The sequence below is a fragment of the Antechinus flavipes genome, chromosome 1 (assembly GCF_016432865.1).
Source record: "Antechinus flavipes isolate AdamAnt ecotype Samford, QLD, Australia chromosome 1, AdamAnt_v2, whole genome shotgun sequence".
Lineage (NCBI taxonomy): Eukaryota > Metazoa > Chordata > Mammalia > Dasyuromorphia > Dasyuridae > Antechinus > Antechinus flavipes.
The window spans coordinates 84,070,379-84,094,284 of NC_067398.1; the positions used below are offsets into that span (position 1 = coordinate 84,070,379).

Consider the following 23,906-nt stretch of genomic DNA (forward strand, 5'->3'; position numbering starts at 1 on the left):
AAAAGGTTATTTTTAAAAAAAAAAGCTTTATTAAAATTTTTTTAAAAAGAAAATAACTCACTGACATTCTGAAACATCAAAAATAAAATAAAATAAAATGCTCAGTCTCATGACCAAAAAAAAAAAGTGTAAATACAGAAATAGTATACTTGTAATTCAAATATCAAAAAAATAGGTTGCAAATTATTTGGAAGCATAAGAACCTGGTTGGTCAGGATCCAACCAGCTGCCAGGATTTTTCAGGCTCTCAGAGACAAGTGAAATATTTCCTAGAATTTTGGTATGTCATGCCAGGGTGTCTCAGTTAGATTTTTGTTCTGAAAAGGAAATGTGTTTCCAGGCAAATAGCCAAGGCTTTGATGCTATCTATGCTAGAGTTCCAGCTGAGGCTGGCTATCAGACATTAAGACAGAAAACTTATCTCTGAAGTTTATTCCATATATCTTAGTAAAGAATTTTTAACCATAGTGGGTTTAGCCATTCTTCAAGTTAATTGGCATTCACTAAGTTTCTAGTTTTTTGTTACCATAGAAAAGACTGCTATGAATATCTCAATATATCTGGGATTCTTCGTTTTTAGCTTATCTCCTTTAGTAATATGCCTAAGAGTAAAAACATGGGGCAGAAAGTAACAAGTTTTATAACTTTCATCATATAATTTCAAAGTTTGTTTCAAATTCACAGCTCTGACTAAACTGAATCAGTGTAGATATCTTCTCCCCACAACACTTCAACATTCAATGCTTCCATCTCATATTATTTTTGTCAATTTGGGAGATGTGAAGTAAAATTTAAGAACTGTTTCAATTTGCATTTATGTTACTTTTAGTGATATAGAACTTTCCTTTTATGAAAAACTTTTGGAAGCTACTACCATGGCAGGGGGCAGCTAGGTGATGCAGTGGATAGAGCACCAACCCTGAAGTCCTCCTGACTCAGTTCAAATTTGATCTCAGACACTTAACACTTCCCAGCCATGTGACCCTGGGCAAGTCACTTAACCCATAATACCTCAGGAAAAAAAAAGTTACCATGTGGTGATGAGAGCTCTGATAGGTATCTTTCAAGGTTGTTTGCTTTTGTGGTTTTCTCAATATTGCGTAAACAGTCCTGGTTCTGCCTTTTCACTTTGCATCAGTTCATAAGTATTCCTAATTTTTTAAAAAAAATTCTTCATATTCTTTTTTATGGCACAATAACATTCCATTACATTCATATACCAGTATTTGTTTGGCCACTGCCTACTCAACAGACATTAATGTGCTACCCAATTGCGGTTATAAATATTTTTATATATGGAACCTTTCCTTTTCTCTGACATTGTTGGGTTATATGAACAATATGATTATCTCTGGACCATGGGGTAAGTACATCTCAGTGACTTATTTAGCATAATGCCAAACTGTTTCCAAAATGATTGAACCAACTTATAGTTCCACCAACAATGATTTCTGCCCTGTCTTCCCAAAGTCCTTTCATTTTACGTGTTTTAACATATTTGCCAAATTGATGATGGTTAGATGAAACCTCGTATTTTAATTTACATTTTTCTTATTAGTAGTATTATCATTTCTTCTTATTATTCTTTGTGATTAGAGCATGCTTTCAATTAAGTGTTGTTTGCTTTTCTCCTTTTGAAAATACCTGCTTGATTCTTTTGGCTGCTTATCTACTGAAGGTAAATCTTTTATTCTTATATGATTCTATCAATTTTCTTTGTTCTCAGAAACCAGAACTTTATTAAAGATTCTTGCTGCGGAGGCTTTTTGCCATTGACATATATGCCTCATCCTAGACATTATTATTTTGTCTGTGCAAAAGCTTTATCATTTGTCTATTTTATCATTTATGATGACTTCTATTCCTTTCTTGATTAAAGTAACTTCATCTAATCAGATCATAGAAAGGTATAGCCTTTCATTCTCTTCTAATTTTTAAAATTATGTGACTTTTATATTTAAAACTTATAGAAGCTTATTCTCAAGGTACATGGTATTAATACACTAGTGTAAGCCCAATTATTGTTTTTTCTGGTTGTTCCTGTAAAATAGTTATTTCCTATTATTTGCATACTGGTATTAATAAGGAAATGGATTCATGTGTTTTAATTGTTTCTGGGTCTTGTTTATTGAATCCAATTCAACCTGCCTACTTTTCTATATTTTGATTAGCATTATTTTACAATGCAATTTAAGATCAAGTACTGCTAGGTTCCCTTTTCATTTCTATTTTTCATTATTTTCCTTGAAATTCTATACTATTTGTTCCTCTAAATTATTTTTAAAATTTTGTTTAGTTATACAAATTAACTTCTTGGTAGTTCAAATGATAGAGCACTAAATCTGTAAATTAACTTAGATTTAGACCAGCATACTTACTTCATACATTGTCATGGCCTAACCAAGAACAATAAATTAATTTTTAATTGTTGAATCTTAGTATGGAGCATATTTTCACTGCTAGCAAAAGCTAGAGCCATAAAAAGAATCAATAAGCATTGATGGAAAAAAATAAGCTACTTTAAATTAGCCTAAGAATTAGCTATGAGACAAACTCTATAGCAACAACATTCAATTCTTTCCACTTTTTATTGATACTAAAGCCACTGAATCAACCCAATTGTTCATCATTTCATTCTTTTGAAGAAATTTCATAGAGTGTTTATAGGTCTTCCTTTAATCCATCCTGTGCAACTTAGATCTTTCTGTTTTTAAAACCATCAGGTCCCTGAAAACTGCCTCAATCTGCTCTAATGAACCTTATATCCCACATCTCCATCAAATAAACATTCCCAACTCTATGTCTTTGCTCTTGTTACTTCCCTCCAATCAGAAATACCTTCTTTTCTTTGCTCTTATAAAAAATCTTCAAATCTCACCTCTTCCATGAAGCTTCCTCCAAACGGCAAACTCCAGACCACTCCATTCAGATAGCACTTTATTTTTCTCTATTTTATAGAAATATGAATCTTGAATCTGTAAGTTCTAGGAGGCCCAAAGAAATATGATGGTATAGTAGAGTCAAGCCAAAAGTCTCTCCTGACTTTATGTTAGCACTTTACCATGCCACATTGCCTTTTATAAGAATCTAGATTTTTCTAAGAAATTTTACCCAAATTCTGCTTTACAATTATTTATCTAATGTTAAAAATCCTAATTTTTGATAGTATTAAAGGAGGAATAAAGCTTCCTATACCTGAGAATAAGTTTACCTTCAGATCTCTGAAGGTAAATCAAGACCATCATGTATCAACTACTGGAATCATTCACAGATTCATATCAGTGGTTTTAAATGTTTTAAAATCTAACATCTAAGAAAATAATCAAACCAGAACTAGACATAGGTTTAACTCAAAATCATCTAAAGCACACCAAAGGCTTTCATTCCATACATACTCTCAAGTTTTATTTTTTTTAAAAAAATCATTTTTATTTAAAGTTTCTGGAAAAGACAAATAGGTAGCTAGAACTTCACTTTGGAAATTAGATCTATCATGGGTTTATTTAGGTCAAGATAAGAATAGGTTCCTGAGGATTAAAGTGTTATTTGTAACTTCTCACCCAATATATATTTTCAGAAGTGACAATTCAGATTTACTAAAGACAACTCATGAACTAGTTTTAAACCTGGATCTCTTAAGATCTATTTTTTTTTCCTTCTTCTTAAATCACACTTTAAAGATGGCTAAATTATAAGACCCTTAAGAATAAAAGCACTGTATCTTTGACCAGCAGTGCTGACAAACAACACCATAAAATACATCTATTGAACAAGATAAGAATCCAATAATTACTAGTACACATAAATATGGTTAAAAACAAATTTAACTTTTCCAAAAATCTGTTCTTCTCCTCTATTTTTATAAATTATACAATCATTCACTCAGTCTCCATGTTTAAAACCTTGGTGTAATTTTTGACTCTTACCTCCACCCCTTTCATTAGTTACCAAATCTTGTCCCTACCCAGCTTATTAGGTCCTCTATACTCTATATGCCAGCCAAACAAGACTACTCTTTATCTCCCACGTACACAACATAATACTTCATCTCTGTGCCATTCACTGTTCCCTGCATGCAGAATGCTCTTACTCTCTCTTAATAGATAAGAATTCCTTTGCTATTGAATTCATATTCTTCAAGGCAATTAAGTAGTTCAGAGCACTGGAATGAAGACCTGAGTTCCAAAACCTGCTTTAGATGCTTACTAGCTTCATGACTTAACCTGTCTGCAACTGTTTGTCTCAGTTTCCTTATCTGTAAAATGGGAATAAAAGCACCTACCTCTTCTAGGATTATAGTGAGGACCAAATGATTTAATATATGTCAAGTACTTGGCAAATTTTATAGTGCTATATAAATGCTAACTATTATTATTATTGTTGTTATTTTTAGTCCAAGTGAAATATAAACTCAAATGTCACCTCTTCTGGAAAGTCTCCTCTTGCCCTACCCAAGTTAGTAAAGACTTTCCCATTCATAGGATTTCACACAATTTGCTTGTGTCTTTCTCATAATATTTAGTATATTATTTATGTTTGACAATATCTCCACTCAATCCCATCTTTTTTAATGTTTATATTTACTAATAGTGATGCTACATAGCTAGATTATAAAACATAATTTCAAAAGAATCAAAATACCAACTAACCCAAAAGGCATCAAAAACACACATGGTGTATGTGATTGAGTTTTAATGTACTACAAATGTTAGCCTGGGCACTAGCCACTTGAAAGAGTTCATCACAGTTATTGTGAAAAGGAATTTGGGTGGCTATATGTCAAGGTAAAGAGTTAACAAATGGACAGCCTCTATGAGGGACTGCTATCTATAAAATACTAAAAGAACTAGATAATGGACTCCAGGATGTTAAACAGAGACTCTGTGAAGATTTTATTAAAAATGGATAGAAGAATCACACAGGATGAGAAAATATGGATAGGCCCTGTTTTACAAATCAAGGGGAAAAGACAAATGATATTGTTTAAAGCTTCCATAGTTTTAAATTTTGTTACACATTGGCATTTTGATAGTACTTTCATTCCTTTGCAGCAATGAAATTGTTAGGAAAAATAATCACTAAATGAAGATGTGAATTGACAATAAGAAATTCTGTTTTCACATACCTGATGAGTCCTTCCCCTAGCAACCTTACCAACAATGACTTCAATGTCTTAAGATCTCTTCTCTCACAGCTGATTAAAGGTCACATTTAGTGCTACTTGCCATAAGCTCCTAAAATGCTAATAATGGCTTTGCAATCTGTGCTATTTAAAACAGTACCTCTAATGATGAGTTCATACATCCCTCAAAGTATGGATAAAGTTATTTGCTTATATATTACATTAGACATCATGAAAACAAGAATTGTCTCCTGTACAAAGTAAGCACTTAAAATATTTGTTGAATTTGTTGTTGAAATGAATGTTAATCAGCTGGTTGTTCCCTTAAATAACAGAATCTGTAGAATATGATGATATATATATATATTTCTATAGCACTTAAAAGATTGCAAAGTGCTTTATAAATATTATCTCATTTGATTCTCAATAATAATCTTGTGATTACGTGCTATTATTATTCCCATCTTACAGATGAGGAAACTGAGGCAAACACATAAATTGATTTGCTACGATCACAAAGCTCCTAAGTGAGGCTTAAACATGAATTCAGGTATCACTGATTCTAGGTCTAATGTTCTATCCACTGCACCACCTAGCTGCTTCTGGTATAAATACAATGAAATCTTACTTAAAAAACTGGTCTTAGGATCAGTGTCACAGATCCATATTTTAAATAGTGGTAGAATGAGATCCTTTTAGTACTTACAATAATAAACTTGCTTGAAGACTGATACAAACTACAGTGACACAAAGAAGCCCACTTCAGTGGAATAAAAAGTTTTAGATTCTTTTTACTTTTAGTCCATCATAAAGTATCCTGTCATCAAATAAGTCTGCAAAAAATTTAAAATACTCAGAAATACTCAATCTGTAGACTGAAAATCATCATGTAAACTTACTTCCTCCTTTGAAAGTGAGGTGGTCTAAATGATCAGACTTCATTGTAAATTGTATAAGAACAAACAGCTAAACGGTTTCGCAAAGATATTCTTATTTTTAGCATAAACCCGAACACAACTCTTCACATTCCAGCCTTTTCTTTTTGTCCTCAAAGACTGTTTACACTGAAAGTTCCTGAAAAGGTATAAATTGGAATCTTGAAGGATTTACACAACTCCTACAAAACATAATATAGAAGAAAAAAAAAATAAAAGAAGCAAAGACATTTCCCTTTTCTATAAATCATACAATAATTATAGGAGGACACCAAGGAAGTCAAAAGTAAACAAAATTTGCTGACGAAATAATTTTAATGTCCTATCCCAGGAACTTCTCATGGCTTAGTTAAGAGAGACAATTGGAAACCTAATTCAACTGTGACATTATAAAAGGCTCAAAATTTTGAAATAAGAAATCTTGGCTCTGAAAACTACCGCGTTCCCTAAAAAAAAAAAAAATGTTTACTTTCAAGAAGCCTTGCCTTTGAGTCTCAGAAGAAATTGGCAAGATACTAGGGCATAACAATTCTTTACAGAGACATTTTCTCAGTTACTTTGTAAAGACAACTGTTTCATTTATTCCAAAGTAAATGGAGAAGACAGATGAAGTTTGGGTTTTTTCAATCATGTGTCCAAAAGATCTTGATTTCTGTTATCAATAACTTCAAGTTAGATGGATAATTTCTAATCTGCCTTAATTCCTTAACTTGAGAACACAGTCAATATTTACCATTGGAGAAATTATTGAGAAATTTCAAAATTTAAAATGCTACTTTATTCAATCTCCAACTTCCAAATGCACTGATAGACTGCTTATTTTCCACATATACTTTTACAATAGCTCCCTATTATTGAAAGAAATAACTCCCCACCCCCATCTTGGACAACTGGGGTTAAGTGACTTGCCCAGGGTCACACAGCTAGGAAATATTAAGCGTCTGAGGCCAGATTTGAATTCAGATCCTCCTGATTTTAGGGCCAGCACTCTATCCACTATATAGCTGCCCCAAAATAAAATATTTTTATTCCACAATCTGAAATTTTGCGTAGTAGAAAAATGGCATGAGTCCATTAATATGTGTAATACTGATAACAGCTTCATTTTGAAGTCCATTTTGCATTGTTAGAAGCAAATAACTGTGAAGATCAAATGATTACTGCATCATCAATACCTTTAAGAAAAAAGGAATTCTTTACCTTGAAGTTATTCTAAAGGATAGCTTCATTTCATAAGATGAGAATGTAGACTTATTGCAAAAAACACTGTCCAGCTTTAAAAAGACAGTGGTTATGGCCAACACTACACAATAATGGATGTAGCTTTCAAGGCAGACCAAAACAAGAAAAAAAAAAAAACCCAGTTGTTATATAGCACCTTCCAAACATGTTAATGGGAAACTATGAGATTCTTTTCAATTAAAAGAAACTCCAGAAACTGTATTGGCTCTTTCCCATTCAGCTTTCCCCGGGTCACTGTGGACTGACCCTCTAAGCTCCTTCTGAGCAGAAGCTTTCCGGAACACAAACTATGGGGAGTTGGGAAATCTTAAGATATGGCATAACTGAGAAGAGTACAGATAAGGGTCAAAACTATGGTCTTAAGCATTTTGTTCTTTCCTAAATCACTACGAATCCCAGCATCTTCCCCAGCACAGTGTTCACAACACAATTGGTTGTTAATAAATATCTGCTGAATTAAAAAGAACTGATGAGTAAAATGGCAAAGTAAATATTAATTGGCATGACAAAAGAGTCAGAATCTAGTGCTATAAACAGCAGGACCTAGTATTTGTATAGAGGCTTAAAAATTGCAAAGTACTTTACAATTATGACCTCATTTAATCTTCACAACACCCAAGCAAAGTAGGTATTATTATTCCCATTTTGTAGATAAGGAAACTAAGGCTGAGTGAAGTTAGATGGCTTGTCCAGTTTCACACAGCTCAGTGAATGCCTGAGGCTGGATTACTATTTTACTTCTAATAGCACATGTTTAACCTATATCAGATTGCTTGCTGTCTTGGGGAGAGGGATAGTAGAGGAGGGAGGGAGAAAAATCTGGAACACAAGGTTTTGCAAACATGTATTTTGAAAACTTTCTTTGCATATATTTGGAAAAATAAAATGCTACTTAAAAAAAAAAAAAGAATAAATACTTTACTTCCCCATGTGCTGCTAAAAGGTACTTTATACAGTATAGTGAAATGCAGGTTGGAAAGAAAATGATTAAATGAACTAGTTAGAAAATGAATCTACCTTCCCTATCTGTAATCTTATAATGAGCAAGGTAATATGTGATAGTCATTTCTGATCCAGTCAAAAAGGAAACAGGAACTAAAAGAAGGGTCTTCCTACCTAAGCATAGGACGTTCAAAAAAAGAAACACATAAATTGGATTAAAAGATATGATCTCAATTTGGTGCAAATTAAGAACCAAATTTCTTCATTAAGGCAGCTCAGTGGTCCAGGAGGACACAGTACTGAATCTAGAATAAGGATGACCTATGTTCAAGTTGCACCTCAGATACCTACTAGTTATACGACACTGGCCAAGTTACTTTCCCTAAGTCTCAGTTTCTTCATCAATAAAATGAGGATAATAGCATCTACCTCACAGAGTTGTTATAAGGATCAATTTATACATGTAAAACACTGAAAAAAAAGCACCAGCTAAGTGCTAGTTATTACCATCATCATCATCATTTATTCCACATAGAAATGTCTGTGATAACATACAGCAAACAATTATAAGGTGGCATAGCAGAATTAAAAACAAACTCCAAATTCCAAGAATGAGTAAAATGAAGATAGGTTGATCTAGAAACATTCCCCTAGTAATTTAAGTCGTGCATAATCAGAACTTATTTCTCACTGAGCTAAAAAGCAAAACTAGACACAGTAGAAAGTTCTCCTTGCGACTTCCCTTTGAAATTGAACCACCACCAGATGTTTTTCAAATGGTACAAGTTCTCTGGCTAACAAATAATATATGCTCCCATAAGATTCAAAGATACACTGAATCAACTCCAGATCAGAGCTGCTGAACTGAATTTCTAAAAATTTAGCAGACTCATCTGCTGGCAGAAAAATTTGGTCTTGTAGATGGATGTTAGATTCAAAGAAACACTTTTACTTCTTCTGGATATCTTAGGTTGCCTAGGGTACTGACTTTTCAATATTCCTCTTTTCAATCCATTTTTTTTACCCTCCAAGATCTACCACTGAAAAGAATAAGGAAATCTTGCCTGGGATAGAATAGGAACTGTATTAACCTCAGAAAGCACAATATGCCTTCCTTTTTTGTTCAGAAAAATCGATTCTTTTCCTATGTAGCTGAGACTGTAGGGCATTCTCATCACAAATCTTATGCAACAATAATGTAGGCAATACCAAAACCTCATATGATATATGCAAATCCTCCTTTGTCACCCTGTCTATAAGTCTTTTTAAGTGGTCTTAATTTGAAGCCTAAGCATAATCTAATTTCTATCAACCTGATCAGGAGCTTCCAAAGAACCTTTGATCCCATTAACTTCCACCCACTATTACTTGGGAAATGGGAGGGTCCCCACCTTTATTCACATAAGCTGATCTAATGTTCTGACTTGAGCAACAAACATATCCCTAGCTCAGGTTACTGCCAAATAGTTGCAAGATTCTAATATGTTCACAAACATAAGAACATACTTTGGAATTTTCAAAAATCCATTTCTCTCAACTTTGGTGACTACAAAAACCTGCTTCAAAAAAATTCACTAAATATTCCAAACACATGTCCCCACACTGGAAAAAAAAATAATGACGAAGTTAGTGTTCATCTGTTGTCATGGTTTTCTCTGCTATCAAAAGATGCTCTTAAAGACTAGATGATTCTGACACCTAGTCAAGTTACCTTGACTAACTCCAATTTTCCTGAACCAGTTAATATCAAGAATCTATTTTAAACATAAAAGGATTATCCATCCATTGAACCAAAACCAGAATACTGGTTAATGGTAATCTGGGGGCCTGTACTGAATTTACAAGCTAAAGAATGGAGCTAATACAAAACAATTCCTCTTTGCCTCATCCATGCATTTTAAAAAGCAGTAGGTTTCGACAATACTCCCTAAACTAATCTATTTATTTAGTGCTATACCAATCAGACTTCCAAGAAAATATTTTAATGATTTAGAAAAAATAACAACAAAATTCATATGGAACAATAAAAAGTCGAGAATCTCAAGGGAATTAATGAAAAAAAAATCAAATGAAGGTGGTCTAGCTGTACCTGATCTAAAATTATATTATAAAGCAGCAGTCACCAAAACCATCTGGTATTGGCTTAGAAATAGATTAGTTGATCAGTGGAAAAGGTTAGGTTCACAAGACAGAATAGTCAACTATAGCAATCTAGTGTTTGACAAACCCAAAGATTCTAAATTTTGGGATAAGATTTCATTATTTGATAAAAACTGCTGGGATAACTGGAAATTAGTATGGCAGAAATTAGGCAAGGACCCACACTTAACACCACATACCAAGATAAGATCAAAATGGGTCCATGACCTAGGCATAAAGAACGAGATTATAAATAAATTAGAAGAACATAGGATAGTTTATCTCTCAGACTTGTGGAGGAGAAAGAAATTTGTGACCAAAGATGAACTAGAGACCATTACCAATCACAAAATAGAAAATTTTGATTATATCAAATTAAAAAGCCTTTGTACAAACAGAACGAATGCAAACAAGATTAGTAGGGAAGTAACTAACTGGGAAAACATCTTTACAATTAAAGGTTCTGATAAAGGCCTCATTTCCAAAATATATAGAGAACTGACTCAAATTTATAAAAAATCAAGCCATTCTCCAATTGATAAATGGTCAAAGGATATGAACAGACAATTTTCAGATGAAGAAATTGAAACTATTACCACTCACATGAAAGAGTGTTCCAAATCACTATTGATCAGAGAAATGCAAATTAAGACAACTCTGAGATATCATTACACTCCTGTCAGATTGGCTAAGATGACAGGAAAAAACAATGATGAATGTTGGAGGGGATGCGGGAAAACGGGGACATTGATGCATTGTTGGTGGAGTTGTGAACGAATCCAGCCATTCTGGAGAGCGATCTGGAATTATGCCCAAAAAGTTATCAAACTGTGCATACCCTTTGATCCAACAGTGTTTCTATTGGGCTTATACCCCAAAGAGATACTAAAAAAGGGAAGGGGACCTGTATGTGCCAAAATGTTTGTAGCAGCCCTGTTTGTAGTGGCTAGAAACTGGAAAATGAGTGGATGCCCATCAATTGGAGAATGGCTGGGTAAATTGTGGTATATGAACGTTATGGAATATTATTGCTCTGTAAGGAATGACCAGCAGGATGAATACAGAGAGGCTTGGAGAGACCTACATGGACTGATGCTAAGTGAGATGAGCAGAACCAGGAGATCATTATACACTTCGACAACGATATTGTATGAGGATGTATTCTGATGGAAGTGGATTTCTCTGACAAAGAGACTTAACTGAGTTTCATTGGAGAAATGATGGACAGAAACAGCTACACCCAAAGAAGGAATACTGGAAATGAATGTGAACTATTTGCAATTTTGATTTTCTTCCCGAGTTATTTTTACCTTCTGAATCCAATTCTCCCTGTGCAACAAGAGAACTGTTTGGTTCTGCAAATATGTATTGTATCTAGGATATACTGCAACATGTTTAGCATATATAGGACTGCTTGCCATCCTGGGGTGGGGGGGAGGAGGGAGGGAGGGGAAAAAACGAAACATAAGTGATTGCAAGGGATAATGTCGTGTAGAAATTATCCTGGCATGGATTCTGTCAATGCGAAGTTATTATTAAATAAAATAAAATTTATTATAAAAAAAAAAAAAAAAAAAAAAAAAAAGCAGTAGGTTTCGAGGCATCTTATTAATCAAATTCAGTGAAAGGTTATATTACTGAAAGAGACCAAAACTCTATCCCCATGATTCTTGCTTCCTTCTTCACTCTGAGGTACATGTCTAATAAAACTTAGAGTACAAAACATAGTATCTTCAGCCATAATTCCTAATGATAATTAAGAAAGACAAGCCAGGTACTAGCCATAGCTACCACCAAAACAAGGAAGTATCCAAATGCAGTAACCAAGGGTGGGGTAAGAGAGATCTGTGAGTCCTGAGAGTGCTGGCCAACTGACTTCCTCCTATAGTAACCAAGTATGAAAACCTGAAAGCCCCCAACATGAAATCACAGCCAGAAAAACCTTTTTGGCTTATGTTTCTCTGGCAAGTCTACATTTACAGTATCTCCAAAATGAGTAAAGCTGTCACCAGCTCTGCTTTCTAAAAAATAAATAGTCGCTGAGAAAGATACTAAAGCAACCCTGAGTTATGCCCTGTGTAGAAAGCCTTACAGCAGCAGCATCTTTTGCATATCAACAATTTACAAGTCTTGACAATGCCAAATGAAAAGCATTCACTTCTGTTTGCTACAACCATGAAGATGGAATATGAAAGAATACTTCTTGCCCATCAAGGAAGTACAAAACAAAAATGAAACTTTCTTAACTAGATGCAATAAAATTACACCTCCTTAAAGACAAATGCATATATATATACACACACAAATGCTCTATGTTCAGAAGCATACAGCAGATCCTGGTGATTCTGAATCTGGACATCAGTACTAATATGAGAGTAGACTCCATCTAGAAAAAGAAATGGAGACAAGGGGAGAATAAAGGAGCTGTAACTGTTCACCTGCATTAAGAAAATAAAGGGATTTGGCTCAGCAAGGAGAAGCAAAGGAAATCTATCTGCTTTATCCTGAGGGCTCAGATGTTGAACATTTCCCTCTATTTTTACTTGCTCCCAACCCTGGCAAAAGGCTCTGGCACAGGAAATTTAAAAATTATCTCATGCCTTCATTTGGCAGAGAGGAAACCTGAAACCCAGAGAAACTAAGGGACTTGCCTAAGATCACACAACTCATCCAGAGTACAGCCCAGATTCCAAACCCATTGACCTTTACCCCATACTCACATGTCTTCTCCACTAATTCTTAGATTTCTCTATGACATTTCCTATACAATGGTATACAAGGCTTATCTCTCAACACTACTTCATAAAGGATGCCAATTTGAAATCATTCCAGGAATAAAAATGAGCTACTTCATAAGCATTGAGAGGAACAACTTAACCTTTTTAAAGGATTAATTTTTCTCCCATTGAACTCCACCTCAAATGAAAGATAGTTAAACTTTTAATTTGAGGAGAAATTATTTTTCACCATGTGTGAAACATAAAGGAAGGACTCATTCATGGAGCACAAGTGCTAACAAGAAAAGTACTCAAGTAACAGCTAAGTTACCTAAAGAAAGGACATAATGACCACTTTCAAATATTGGAAAAGGGAACCATAAAATGTGTTAACCATTAGTCCAGTGCAAATAAGAATGAGAAAACATAGCATTGATATCAGTTACAATTCCTTAACTATAAGTTCTGATTAAGAAACAAGTCCAAACAAGATTATACCAACTACTGATCCAAGCATTTAAACAGAATCATGTGTATTTAAGAGAGAATCCTCTGGGGCTTATGAATCCCACATAAATTGAACTAGCTATGTCTATTATAGATGACTATACATTCTCAGAAGATACAGTCTATATCTATTTTACTTATTTACCTTGAGAGGCAACAGTAGTAACAAAATAAAACAAAACAAATAACAACAACAAAAATGCGAGACTTGAAATCAGGAAGCCTGGGTTAAAAAACTTTAACAACTACTAACTTTATCACTGTCCCAAATGAGTCATTTAATTTTTCTGAGCCTGTTTTCATCAAAAAAATTAGAACAAAGTTGTTCTAATACCTCACAGGATTGACATGATGAAAGCATTCTGGGAGCCTAAAAGGACTTAAATATACTTTCTAACTATGATAGTTTGTACAGAGTCCACCATAAGGTTTTGTGCAAGTGGACTATTCACATAGACCACTGAATTATTAAGTACAATAATTTCTATGACTGAGAAAAGGAATTCTAAAAATTGATCTGCTCTTTCCTGAGAGTGGGTCATATAAGGAGTTTAAATTTTTAAGACTTTTAATTCTCCTTGTAACAATATACAAAAAAAAAAAAAAAGTTGGAACCAGTTGCTTTGCTTACTTGGAATCCTAATAATAAAGCTGCCTCAGAGAGAAGGCAACAGCTAGAACTAAAACACTGAGATGGATCACAGGAAACTGTAATTATATTTGTTCTGCTTAGCTCTAGAGGATATTACCAGAACCAATGAGTGGAAGATTCTGAATAGTAATAGGGAAAGAAGTTCTCTTTCAGGCTACTACTTTGCTCATTTCCACTGTATATGTTATTGCTATGAAACTGCTATGTGTGAAAGGCATTTTCAATCTAACTACAAATAACTAAGTTGAATTATTTTTTTCCATTTTCCATTTCCTCCAATGGAGACATAAACAGTAAATTGACTTTCTCAAGATAAAGACAGTGAGGACAAACAAATTGGGAATAAAATTCCCATCATTTCCACTTCCTCTCCAATACAAAGGTCCAAAATATAGTTTCACTGAAATGTTTAATGGGTTTCTAGGTGACAAACTGGGATCTTATAGATAAAAGACAGTTCAAGCACAAAGAGAGATAAGTACAGATTCAGATTCACCAGGTCAGACAGTAAGCAATGAAGCCATCTTGTATGCAACTCTAATTGGCAGAGAACAATAATGAATTCAAGAGATATGGACACAAAAAATCCACTCCCCCCTCATCCCCAGATGAAATGGAAAGGGGTGCATGCATGCAGGATCTGCATGCAATTAGAGCTACATACTAGTGGCCTTTGCTATAGATCCAAGTGTGTGTGTATTTACCTAAAATCCTTGCCCATGGATAGATCACAGAACAATCAAGGATTACTTCCCACTAGAGGAATTTTTTCAACAATACCCCATTGTAGATACATATACCCTAAAGGGTATCTCTTGTTCTAAACTAATAATTTATTTTTTTCCAGCCACTAACCTTGGAATCTAATCACATTGCTACTGGGCACTAGTTTAAGAATGCACAACTCAGTACCCATTAGCTCTTAAAGAAAAGCCTTCCCAACCTCTTCAATTTTCTTCTAATGGCAGCATTTTAGCTGGCAAGAGTTTGCTCCAAGGACAGATCTTCTTTTGCACCTTTCCAAAACAAAATCATATGGATTTCCCTCCCTCCCCACAAAAAAAAAAAAAAAAATCCTTCCAGCAGCATTCGACCGAAGTATAAAGCAACCTGGTTGGCTTCCATGCATCCGATGGCCTCTTCCAAGAGTGAAAACTCCACGCAGACATAGCCATAGTCGTAACCTGGGGACAGCATTTAAATACAGACGGGAGTCATGTTAGTGCCTTGCAAAAGACAAAAGACACACAAATTCCCCATTTTCTGACCCCTTTAGTCAATAACCCTCTTACTGTCCCTTCCTCTCCTCCCCAAAACAGATTCCAATCCCACAAAAGTAAATGATATTGAGGAAAAATCTGGATGTTCAAATTTCAATCCAGACTGGCTCTGCTATCTATTAAATACAATGTTTCTCTGCCCTCCCCTTAAGAATGACAACCTGCTGAGAGTGCCTTAGAATGGGTAATCCCACAAAGATCAGTTCAGACAGGAAACAGCAACATTTAAGAACAGGTTGAATGCCCTGGAAAAAAGAAAGTCAGCAGGAGGAAGGTATCTGGAAAAGACTGACTTGTCTGTGGAGAAGAGGGATCATCCCAAGGAAAACCTGGCAAGGTCACACACACTTCCCAAGGAAAGAGCACCTTTGCAGAGACCAAAAGTATAGACACATAAAAGGGCAGGGTTTTTTCCCCTAATGCCTCAGGAGATTACTACTTGGCAGAGGGCACTTCACCTTTCTTTTGTAATATTTTTATAAATCCAACGGCATTCACATACACTAAGGAAAGAGAAGCGGTCTTGTGAGATCAGTTGGTGTGCTAGTTTCCAAAATGTGAACTCCATAATGTGAAATATAAAATACATTTATAGCCTCTCTTGCCAGTCAAATGAACAAGTTGTTATTTACCTATTCTATCAAACTCCTTGATAAAATATCGAGTTAGATAATCTTAACTTGCTTTAGATTTTCCCTGGTACTGGCAAATTATTCCAACAGCTGACATTTATATGACATTTTTGAGATACAAGCATTTTACATTTTACATTCACCATCTCATTTTATCTTCAAAACAAACCCTGTGTGTTAAGTAATTCAAGTATTACCTCCATTTTACAGATAGAATAACTGATGTTCGGAAGAGCGGGAAATGACATGTGGTTATATAAGCTCTGTGGAAGCATATCATATTTGCATATTGATCATGATTTCCATGTTTCCTGAATACTGCAAAGGATAGGGACAATGTAAAGTTGGACACAATATTATACAAGTGGAACACAAAGTAGGGAGGAGGTAATTTAGATGAGAATTATAACTCAAGAAGAGAGAAATGTTATGGGAACTCATGACAATTTGGGGGCAAAATATTAATGTGGTAGGAGCTTGACAACACTGAATCAAGAAACCAGTAGCTAAAACTAATTGAAAACAGAAAAAATAAAATTGAAAAAGGACGGTGCAGAGGATGGTGACAAAAGCAAAACAGAGTAGGAGAATATAAGAATTAAGGAAACTATTATGTGAGGATCACTTTCCATTTCAAAAGCATGGCATTTGAACAACTGAAATTAAGGCACAGCCTTCAGTGAAGAACAAGAGAGTGTATCTGTCTGTGGAATATGTATATATACACGTGTTAATTATATGAGTGCACATTCAAGTAAAGTGATGGTGCCTGAAGCAGATCGGCAGTCTATCCGTCTGAGATTAATGTATTATCTTCTATTAGAACTAGAAAGTTTCTAAGGGAGCAATAGCCAGTTCCGGATCAGTCATGTTGAGAGTCATCACATTAACTGTAAAAAAAGTATTTTTATTAGAACTTGGGAGTACTGCAGGTTCACTAAGAAATGTCTAAGAGGCACAAACTAAAAGGACTAGAGCACCTTTTCTAGCTTTTAAGAATGATTAGGATGAAAAAATAAGGCTCCTAGAAATGTCAATGTTATCCCTACATCAGGAAGTGGATTGTGTCCCACAAAAGGAACTTTTCAGCCACTTAATTCTGCTAGAACCCTGAATCATAAGACTTGAAACTAGAAGGGTCCTTATATGACATCAAATTCAATCTCTTAATTTAATTGAAGAGAAAATTGAGGACCAAAAAGACTGAGGTTTTTTTGACCATAGTCACAAAACTAGCTAACTAGCAGAGCCAATATTTAATTAAGGTCCTACAACATCAAATCCAGAAATTTTTCCACCAATCCACTAAAGATAGATAAAATTTAAGATTTACTTAAAATACTTGTACATCAAAGACAGAACTACCTTTGTCACTAAACCTCTTATAAATCAAATCCAATGCACTAGCAAGTAAATACTTTTGGTAGTTTAATAATTTAAAAGGATTTTATATTTTTCTAAAAACCAGATGGAATAATTTGGTCTTCTCCATCCACAAATACCGACTACAAATTCCCCCAAATATATGGCAACAATAACAAAGAAGTGGTCATTAACAGAGTCAATTTCATTCATGCTTTTGCTATTTATACAGAATGTCTCAGAGAAGTAAACACAAAGACAGTTATACTAATCTAGGTCTACAATATGAAACCAATGTGGAATTTATGAGCACAAGTTATAAAAACCCAGAATTTCTAGATTCCAGGAAAGGAGAAGAGAGTTGGGGCCAGGAGAGGGGTTACAGTGTGAGTCTCTCAAGAGGGTCACAAAATATTCACATTACATTAGAAACCAATAAAACTGAAAAGTTGCAAGTTGTATTCAAAGCATCTAAGAATACTCTATGTTGTATCCAGGCTTTATTACTACTCAATCCTATATTAAACCACATTCTAAACTATAGGGGATTACAAAGTTTTAACATGTCTGACACCAAATGAGATGTTTGAAGAAAAAAGGCATTTTGACAACAATCATTCTTTCCCCTCATATTATCAGGGCTATACTGAATTAGTTCACAACAGTTTCTTTCTAGTGACAGAAATTGTATATTTCCATGTGTTCACTGAATTGCCAATCAGAATTATCCTAAAAAGTCTAGAACTAAAAAAGATTTAGTAATCACAGAAATTAGGAAACACAAAGAAAAAAAACTGAGAAACTGGGATAGTAAAACATTTTGGCAGGCTGGTACTCGGTATTTATTTATAAAGTAAAAACAATATGTAAGTGATTCCAGTCACCTCACTTCAGTTGTGCTCACTCATATAGGAATGGCTTCATACATTTCTTTTCTCCCAAGAAAAGGTGAAAACAGGGCAAAGGGGGAAAAACGGATCAAAACAAATTAAGAGTTCTAGTTCTTCCCTTCTTCCACTTACCAAGTGATCTCTTCTTCTTAGGAGCAATATGTGTGGTGAATGAGGCAGGTGCTCAAAGGGGTTATGATAAGTAAAGAAACTATAAAAACACCAATATATCCAAAACCATAACCATTCAACTGCCACCATCATGGAATGATATATCAGAAAACCCACAGTAGTACTTGTTGCTTAAGACAAATGACAATAAACCAATCCTTGAATTTTTCAAACAAATGCTAGTTAATAATAAATTCTTTCTTTCATCATCTAATCCAACTGCCTTACAAATTTATGAATCCACTTTTCAATAACACCAAGAAATCTTTCTAAAGCACTATTTATCTGATATAGAAACACTGCATTAACTTCACAGACTAATTTGGTAAAAAGCCAGGTTCTAATATAGACTGCAGATATTGCATACATACAGACTCTTGAGAAATCTGTGGCCCTCTTAAAAGACAAGACACAATGGTACAATGAGAGATGGAAAAGAGAGATTAAAAACATCAAAATTATTGAAGTTTGACTGACTCTAGAGAATTTGGTTACTTGATCAGCACCAAATAAAAGACCTATAGAAATAATCCAATTTGATTTTAAAAGCCTTTGCATTAATCATCTATGATTTGGATTTTAACAGACTTCTGCTTCTGTATGATATAAGAAAAAAGCAGCAGACTCCCTTTTTTTTTTCTAATTATATAACTCCTTTTTCAGATGGAATAAGCAAGAGGGGTTTTTAAGTGCGTAAAGCTCTAAAATACTCTGAAGGGCTATGAATTTTTTAAAATAACAATATTAATTGGTTCAAAGGACTCTCAATTACTTAATTTTCATTTTGCTTATCCCCAACAGTGAGTATTACTTTTCAACTACAGAAAATATTTCTCCTAAATTTTACTAAAAATTGTAAAGTACTCCCTTTAAGTCGGGGCTTTTAACAAAACCAAACCAGAATTCGTCAGACCACCAGAATTTCTACCAAAGGAATAGAAGATGACACAACAAACTCAGGACTGTTAATAATTTCATTGGGTACATCTATTAAAATCTTCAATGCAATACTCACCTGCAAAATAGGAGGATTTTCCAATTTCAATAACAATTATTTTCAATTCTATTTCTTGTCAACTACTGACAGATTACTTGTTACTAGGTTTGAAAACTGTATATGATGCTATATATATAGTTTTTTTTAATAGCACAAACCGGTTATGAAATGAAAGGCAAAATATTTCTATACAGGCGCAGCTAGGTGGCGCTGTGGATAGAGCACAGCCCTGAAGTCAGGAGGAGCTGAGTTCAAATTTGGTTTCAGACATTTAACACTTCCTAGCTGTGTGACCTTGGGCAAGTCACTTAACCCCAATTGCCTCAGGAGGAAAAAAATACTTCTATACATACATCTATACAAAGATTGCCCCCAGGATCATTTCAACTTGTCAATGGGTCTAGTTTTCCAAAGATGGCATCCATATGATTATTATCAATAGTATTCCACATTTACCACATAATCTATACACAAAAAACAATGAGCCAGACTCTCTAAAAGATAAATAGATGAATTTTAAAATCCTATCCTTGCTTTCAAAGACACTCAATCTAATAGAAGAGATGACAAGTACTCAAATAATTATGATACAAGACAGAATGTAATTAGTGCCAAATAAATAATACAAATTACAAGATAACAACAACAACAAAAGAAACTTTCATCTGGGATGCTCAAAAAATAGTAGAATCACTTCCAAGTGACTGGGGGGGGGGGTGAGGGGAGAGGGGAAGAGGAGAGAAAAGTTCACAGAGGCAGTAGAACTGAGAGTGCTCTCTTCTATTAAGTCACTAAGAAACTAGCATAGACAAGATAAAAAGAAATCATTGCAACTGGCTCATAACATTTAGCATTGCCAACCACATGAATATTCTCAGACGCTAAGAGCATATAATCAAGATTAATTTAGTTCAGAATGGACAAAATGGTTCTTTTGTCATTTGTGCCAAAATGATAGTGTTAACATCCTAATACAAGTTTGTTCACCACCAATATGGCTCACTAAACAAAAATCATTGTCTAGCACTGACCTACTTCTTTGTCAATTCTTCCAACACACAATAAATTACTACTTTCTATACTCATTTTTAAAATATTGATGTTTCTCCTCTCACATATACCTTCCAATGAGTTATAGTAAATTTGGCATTGAATTTACCAATGCAGTTTATCACATACAAGAAACAAGTCTATCCCTATACTCAAGTCTATTTATGTCCATCATCTATCTTTTCACTGCCTTTTGTCACACACAATTTTGATTCTTTGAGGGAAATAGTGTTCCCAAAATAAATAAAATTATATAGGTTCCACAGGAGATTATTTGTGCTTTAAAAGCTAAGATTTGCATAAGTGAACATCTAAAGATTGTCCAAAAAACCCCCAAAGACGACCACCACCACAACAAATTACCAGATGGAATCTTTCTTCAATTTGGGCACAATTCATCATTCCTCTACAGTATAATAGTACATCTTCAAGAAACTGGACAATCAACTTTCAAGTCTGGATAATAAGCATTTTTCAAACATCTAGTTTTCCTATATAGATAACTAAGCCAATTTTCTGACTTATATGGATATCAACGAGGAAACAAATGGTCTGGGACTTGATCCAATCAACATGTCCTTCCATTAAATATATCTATCTGGAGATATAGATATGTATCTCCACACAAAGAAAGATATGTTAGTAAATCAGAACTTTACCTTCTTTTAATAGAATATAGTAACAATTTGAAGAGAAAACAACAGTATCTCAACCCAAGATTCTTAACAAGATCAGAAGAATTAAAGTCTATATATGCCAGATAACACTTTTTATTGTATCATTTTTGCTGCTTTAATTAATCTAATATACATTTTATTTTACAATTCCCCAGAACATGTGTTAGTTTCATATGAACACCTACATTTTGGAAACTGCTTGCCTTTCTCACACAATTCAAACATAGATAATAATACATTTACAACTAAGTATCACACAGTTGCACGAGAGTAAGCTAGAACTAAGATCTCAACTGGATGCAGGAATTTCAATAGTCCAGATAGCATTAAAATATCTACATTAAGATTTACTTCAGTTTTAGATGCGCACACACAAAATTTCAAATTTTAACTGCTATGTTATCATAAAAACCTAAACACAAATAAAAAATCTAAAGCTTATGAAACACATTAACAATATTTCTCCCACTCTCCATTCCAATTCTTGGCCACTTGATACAGCAAAAATATATGCCTCAACTAGACTTTTTTTTTTTCTGGTTTAGAAGTACAATTCCATAAGTCATTACTAGTCCCCAGACTTAAAGAACCTTGAGAGTTGGAATGGTAATTCGAACTATTAAATCCTCTATTTATATGGATGTATTCTTAGCACTTAAACCCATTACTGATTTTTTTTTTTGGTAGACTCAAATTTACCAAAAGCATTAAAATTACAGTTTGTTAAGAGTATTTGTTTTCTCGTTATTTTATGAAACTACAAAATACATGGGGGGAGGGGGAGAGGGGAGATCAGACTTTTTAAAATTTGTTTTTCAGAATGTATGCTCCCCATTGTGAAAACAGTATGAAACATCATGCCATAAGCAGGTTATGGGGGAGGGGAGGAAAAGAGGTGGTATAGTGCTGGGGAGCAAGGCAGAGAAGAAGGAAACATCTCAGAGAAAACTAATAATATACAACAGAGAATTTTTTTAAGTTTTCCAAATGGAGAGATTAGTTACTAGACTATTTCTGACATTTGGGCTGTTAGCACCCCGAGTCAATTCTAATGACAATTTAAATTACTCATACTTTTTATTTAAAAAACCATTTCTTTCTGAGGAACCAAAAATATTCCAAAGTTGTTTCATTAATTAATATCCTATGAAAACAAATATAGCTCCATTCATAGATTAGATTAAAAATACAATAATACCACATAGAAGAGAAACTTGCCTGAAAGAGAGAGGGGGAGAGGGAGAGGAATTAAATGTTCTCACTGTTTTAGAGTTAAACAATTCTTTGGATACTATTAGAGCCAAATTTTAGAGATTTTAGAGATCAAAACTATTTCATTGTTTTAAGTATTCCTAGAAAGTTAGACAAGAGCATTCTATCATGTGACCCTCAAGAGTTATGTGACTGCCTTGTTCTTTCTTCCTTTATTATGCCTTCCAACAGAGAATTTATTACTTCAGTTTTTCCTTTACTATTTGCTGATCTTTTTTCTTCCAGATCAGACTTATTTGAGCTTTTAACATTGTTATCTCCAAAAAAGTTCATTCCCTATTGCTGGCTAGTAATTTTAAGGATTATCACCAATTATGTATTTTGGTATCTAAAATTAATTTAAAATTATGTTTCCATGGTAGCCTATTTATGTTTTTAGTCATACAAAGGTAATTCATCAATTCAACAAAATTTATTGAGCATCTATTTTGTGCTGTACACTGAAGGAAATAACTTAGTTAAGACCAACTTCCTTGTCTTAATGGAGTTCAAAATCTAATAGAGCATAAGACATAAGTTCAAATGCCTATAATAAACATTACAATAAGTATATTAAGGAATTTCAAAACAAATTGTTATTAAAAGTCTTGAAGGAGCTAGGAGGAATGGGTGGAGACAGGGAACAAGCAAGACTTCCTGGAAAAGAGACCATTTTAAACTGGGTTTTAAAATCTAAAAGAAAATTCAATAGATAAGATAGGGAAGAGAGGTACTACTTTTTTTTTTTTTTTTTGTGAGAGAGAATTCCATATCACTTCCTACTAATGGACTCTACAAATTATTTCTGCCTCTAATAAAGACTTTTATGAAATCATTAGCAAATATCTAAATCATTATTTTTATGGAGAAAAACAGAACCTAATAGTACTTGTTGAATTTCTGATGCTTATTACACCAAAAATAATGACAAAAAAAGAATAAATTACAAATTTACAAGGTTCCAAGTTGCAACTTTATTACAGACAAAATATTACAATAACATTATTTCTATATAACATCTGGACTGAATTGAGCCTAAGAACCATCAATAAAATAATTCTACCACAAAGTCATTGGTGCAGATCATATTATTTACATTTGTGCTAATCGTAAGTGAATATCCATAGCCCTTATGAATAGAAATGTTAAGAAATACATCTTTACATGAAATGATGAGGTGATTTATTAAGAGGCTTATATTCAGTCATTTAGAAAATTCAATTACATACAAAAGAAACAGAATGCTTTTTTCAATATTCTGAATGTGAAGGAGAAGGAGATACTGTGGGAAAACACTGGGAGAAAGAGCAAGTACAGCTCTTGGGTACAGTTGCAGAAGG

At 33.9% G+C, this 23,906-nt stretch overlaps 1 protein-coding gene across 2 annotated transcripts in view; it reads right to left on the bottom strand.

The window, feature by feature from the left end:
* RBM6 (RNA binding motif protein 6) overlaps positions 1-23,906 on the bottom strand; it is a 107,696-nt gene that overhangs the window by 47,812 nt on the left and 35,978 nt on the right. The window contains exon 6 of one of the 2 annotated variants that reach the window (XM_051986227.1): positions 15,367-15,440. The exons of the other annotated variant lie outside the window; for it this stretch is intronic. Within the exon in view, the coding sequence (XP_051842187.1) occupies positions 15,367-15,440 (74 nt within the window). The remainder of the gene's footprint in view (positions 1-15,366; positions 15,441-23,906) is intronic. 2 annotated transcript variants of the gene reach the window in all.